The sequence below is a fragment of the Tursiops truncatus genome, chromosome 9 (genome assembly GCF_011762595.2).
Source record: "Tursiops truncatus isolate mTurTru1 chromosome 9, mTurTru1.mat.Y, whole genome shotgun sequence".
NCBI lineage: Eukaryota > Metazoa > Chordata > Mammalia > Artiodactyla > Delphinidae > Tursiops > Tursiops truncatus.
Window position 1 is genome coordinate 6,919,492 of NC_047042.1, and position 4,554 is coordinate 6,924,045.

At 62.5% G+C, this 4,554-nt stretch overlaps 1 protein-coding gene across 1 annotated transcript; it reads left to right on the forward strand.

Annotated features, from left to right (window-relative positions):
• Positions 1–1,008: 1,008 nt before the first annotated feature.
• On the forward strand, positions 1,009–3,733 carry PGAM2 (phosphoglycerate mutase 2). The gene is made up of 3 exons (XM_019939360.3): positions 1,009–1,798; positions 1,904–2,084; positions 3,531–3,733. Exons 1-3 carry the CDS (start codon positions 1,385–1,387, stop codon positions 3,695–3,697), a joined length of 762 nt encoding a protein of 253 aa, XP_019794919.1. The 5' UTR covers positions 1,009–1,384; the 3' UTR covers positions 3,698–3,733.
• Positions 3,734–4,554: the final 821 nt, after the last annotated feature.

The following is a 4,554-nucleotide window of genomic DNA, read 5'->3' on the forward strand; positions in this document are numbered from 1 at the left end:
CCTTTGGCCTCCAATCCTGCCTCCACAGCGGCAAGTGACTTTAAAACATAACCATGCTTCAGACTCTCCAGTGATTCCCATTCGTCAGGACACAAGGCCCAGCCCCTCTATGCTTCTCTGCCACACACCTGTTTGCTGTTCTATGAGGATTGGTTCTTTGCTGGTGCACCTGCAACTTGGCATCTTGACCCCGCCGCTCTGCTTCGTTTCTTCACAGCCCAGATCGCAGTAGCCCTTGTCCCCCAAAACCTGAATGCAGAAGTCCTGGGCCTGCACCCAACTCTACACTGCCCCTAGTCCCAACCTTGGCCTACCTCTGGGCGCTCCTGATGAGCTGGGCACAGATCTAATAACCAGTACCTCTGATTCTGGGGCTCCTTGGGGACATGAATCCTGGATTTTTCTTTTTCTTTTCAAAGGTGGTTTCAGCTGGGAGGAGTGAGCCTGGCTGGGGTGAAGGTAACTAGAGTGGGAGAGTGTGGCACTTGTGGATAAGAACTTGACAAAGGCATGCGAAAGCAGAAAACCTTCTGTTCCTCTCTGGCCCAAGCAGCCAGGCCCCCAGCTACCCCTGGCTGTCCTGGAAACCCAGCTCTGCCCAGCTCAGCCCTTGCCCTACACTGCTGCCACCTCCCACAAGGCCAGACCTCTCCCCAGGGCTACGCTCCTCACCAGCTCCCCCGCTCTGCCCACAGCAACCTTTCCTCCTCCCGCGTGGAGATGACGGCACAGCTCCTCCCAGGTGTGCGCACATGCAACATAGACGTGAGCGCGAGGCACACGGACGTGTACATGCAGTAGGACGTGCGCAGCACGTGCACGCGCACCTCGGCACGCACGTGTGGGTGGGCGGACACACGTGCATACTCACACCCTTGGCTCCCTCTGACACCAGGCTAGTGTACTTCCCGAGACGCGGGCTTGTCTCCGGTTGCGCTGAGTGACTCGGAGGAAGCAGTCAGGATTTTCCCGTGCCCCTGCCCGACAGCGGCAACCCCCGAGAGCAGGCGGCAGGCTGACAGGGCTCGGGACCCCGACCTCAGGGGGAGTCTTTCCCCGGCCAGTCCTCCTGTTCCCGCTAGCCCCCTTCTCAGGCTTGCTGGAGGCCGGGACTTCTGCCCTTGATGCCCAGCCCTGCTCGGCAGCCCCGCCCAGCCTGGGCTCTGGGCACGTGGGGACTGGTAGCTGATGAGGCCCTTTTTCCAGTCCGGCGCTCGGCCTGCCTTCCACCCAGCTCTGCTGCCGGCCACCTGCTGCCGCCCATCAGGCCTGGAATGCTGACTGGCAGTCGGCTGGGGCGGGGGCTGGGGATCGTTATAAAGCTGGGGACGCCTGGGGGTCACCTGTCCCTGTCTGCAGCCCGCGAGTGCCCTCCGCCGCCACCATGCCCACCCACCGCCTCGTGATGGTTCGGCACGGTGAGAGCACCTGGAACCAGGAGAACCGCTTCTGCGGCTGGTTCGACGCGGAGCTGAGCGAGAAGGGGGCTGAGGAGGCCAAGAGGGGGGCCCATGCCATCAAGGACGTGAAGATGGAATTTGACATCTGCTACACGTCGGTGCTGAAGAGGGCCATACACACCCTCTGGACCATCCTGGACACAACGGACCAGATGTGGCTGCCTGTGGTGCGCACCTGGCGCCTCAATGAGCGGCACTACGGGGGTCTCACTGGCCTCAACAAGGCGGAGACGGCCGCCAAGCACGGGGAGGAGCAGGTGAAGATCTGGAGGCGCTCCTTTGACATACCTCCACCCCCCATGGATGAGAAGCACCCCTACTACAACTCCATCAGCAAGGTGAGCGGCTGGGGTGCGGGGCTGGAGGGGAGGTCTGGGGACAGGGGCCCAGGCTGGGGGGCGGGGGGCTGTCTGGGGAGTGAACAGCAGCACGGATGCCCCCAGGCACGTCGCTATGCAGGCCTGAAGCCGGGGGAGCTGCCCACGCATGAGAGCCTCAAGGACACCATCGCCCGGGCTCTGCCCTTCTGGAATGATGAGATCGTCCCCCAGATCAAGGCTGGCAAGAGGGTGCTCATCGCAGCCCACGGGAACAGTCTGCGGGGCATCGTCAAGCACCTGGAAGGTGAGGCCCATTCTCACACACGGTGTGGGCAGAGGCGGGTGGGGTGACACGTCCCCTTGAACCAGTGAGCCCCCAGCTGCTCATTTCGTAAACGTGTTGGCTGCCTCGCCGAGGCGGCTTCACAGACATCCGCACCCCGGGCAGGGCCTCCAAACTGTGAACTAGACTGGGTGGGGCGAGAAACCACTTGAAAAAACAGCTCTGTAAGAACGAACCGTCCACTGCCGTGTGTACTGGGACACTGTGTAACGTATCCTTCTGAAGATTCTGGGTGAAAATGTGTGCGCCACTGACCCAGGGCCCAGGCCCTGCACAGGGGTCCACAGCTGGCCCGGCTTCCCCAACACAAGCCTCAGGGGAGAGGAGGGAAGGCCCAGGGGTGGCATCTTGCCCAAGGACACCCACCCCTGAAGAGGCAGGGCCATGTGGCTCTAAATCCCAGCTTGCTGAGTGACCCTGGTCAAGTCACTTCACTGGCAGCTGCTGGATATGGGACTGAGGGTGGGGCCCTGCCCACACCCCTGCCCACCCACTCAGAGCAAAAGACTAGTCAAAAGACAGGTGGCAGGGTGTGGAGAATGCCAGAGACCATAGGTTGGTAGCTTGGCTTCCACTAAAAGGGAAGGAGCCCCTCCCAGCATGACAGGCTTCCCCCAAGGAAGCCCCCGTCGGCCTTTCTGAGGACTTCCCGAGGCTGAGTCCACACAGACGCCTCACGGCGGGTGCTGAGCCTCGCAGATGGAAAGACCACCTGCCCTCCCTCCCTTCTGGGGGCTCCCTGCAGCCTGGTCCAGGAGAAATGAATGCACCGAGGCAAACATGACCGGGGTCTCCCACTGCCCAGAGCATGTTCCCTTAAGGCCTCCCTGCACCAGCGGGCTGGGCGGGATGACAGCGATACCAAAGGTCGAGCTGCTATTCCAGGCCAGGTCTTCGGGAGGCCAGCAGGGTTGGGTCGGGTTTCCACAGAGAACTCTCTTCACCTGGCAGGGCCTTGCATCCACCTCGGCCACAGGCAGCGCTTCTCGCCGTCCCTATCGCACCCCCCTTCTCAGGAGCAGCCCTGCTCCGCTGCTTAGGACGTCCAGAAACTAGAACTCTCTGGAAGCCAAGTGGTTAAGGTCTTTCCTGATCCCAAACACCCACCAGTCTGACCAGAGCTCACATTGGGCCAAGGGGGCCGATGGCGTCACCCCAGATGCGGCCAGCTCGGGCCCGGAGCGAGGTCCTCGGTTCACCACAGCTATTTCTGTAGGCTGCTGTCTCAGGGCTGCCTTGACCTTCTCGAGGAGCATTTCTGCGGCCTTGCTGTTGGGGTGGGAGGGCTGCTGCCTGGCCAACAGCCCTGTGGCCTATAAAGGTCACGAAGCCTGCTAAATGCAAGAGCAGGTGGCTGCCTGGCAGACAGGCTGGGAGGGGCTCAGGACGCTTGTTCCTCCGGTCCAGGGATGTCGGACCAGGCCATCATGGAGCTGAACCTGCCCACGGGGATCCCCATCGTGTATGAGCTGGACCAGGCACTGAAGCCCACCAAGCCCATGCGGTTCCTGGGCGACGAGGAGACCGTGCGCAAAGCCATGGAAGCTGTGGCTGCCCAGGGCAAGGCCAAGTGAAGGGTGGGCTCCGGCAATAAAGGCACGTCCTCTCACTGCCTCAGGCCAGTGTGGCCCCAGGACGCCCGCCCCCCAGTGCTCACTCAGGGCTGGTTCCGTGGGCCTGGAGCCCCGGACCCCCGCTGCCTGCCCAAGCCTCCCCCACTGGGTGTGGGGACCCCGGGAACACAGAGGCCAAGAGCCTCCCTATCCCCGGCTATCGAGTGGCTCCTGACAAGCCCCTACGATGACCCGCAAAGCAGAAGAGCCACTTGGCAAGCCTGCTGTAAATCCGAGTGTCCAGGGTCACTTAGGGAGAGTCCAAGTGACCCAGCCCTCCCCATGGCGAGCGAGGACTGTGGCCAACACGCCACTTCCTTCACATTGGTTGTCCTCTACTGTCCTGGTTGCCCCAGGGTGGGAAGGGCAAGGTGGTACCCTGAGCCCTGACCCACGGGGGTTCCCTTGTCCCGGGACAGACAAGCCCACAGGTGGCCTCAAAGCTGGCAATACCTGATTCAAGGGGCTTTCATAGCTGGGGTGGGCCCTGGAGGCTGTCCTAAGAAATCAGGACACGGTGAGGCCTGCCTGCAGCTCAGCCTAAGACAGGAAACGCCATCTGCAGCCAGGTGGGGAGGGGGCACTGGGATTGGCCACCACCTGGGCCGACAGCCCCCTCGGCGCATCCTTTGCCCCAAGCTGCTTCCACCTGGCACCTCCCAGAGCGTAAGAGCTTAATTCCCCAGACGCTCTGTGGGTGCAGGTGCCTCACTCCAGGCACACGTGCACACTGGCTGTCCTGCGTGGGAGGAGGCCCCCCGTGGCAGGGGTCGGGGGGCCCTCGGCCCCCCCCGAGAACTGAAGTGCAGGAGGCTGAC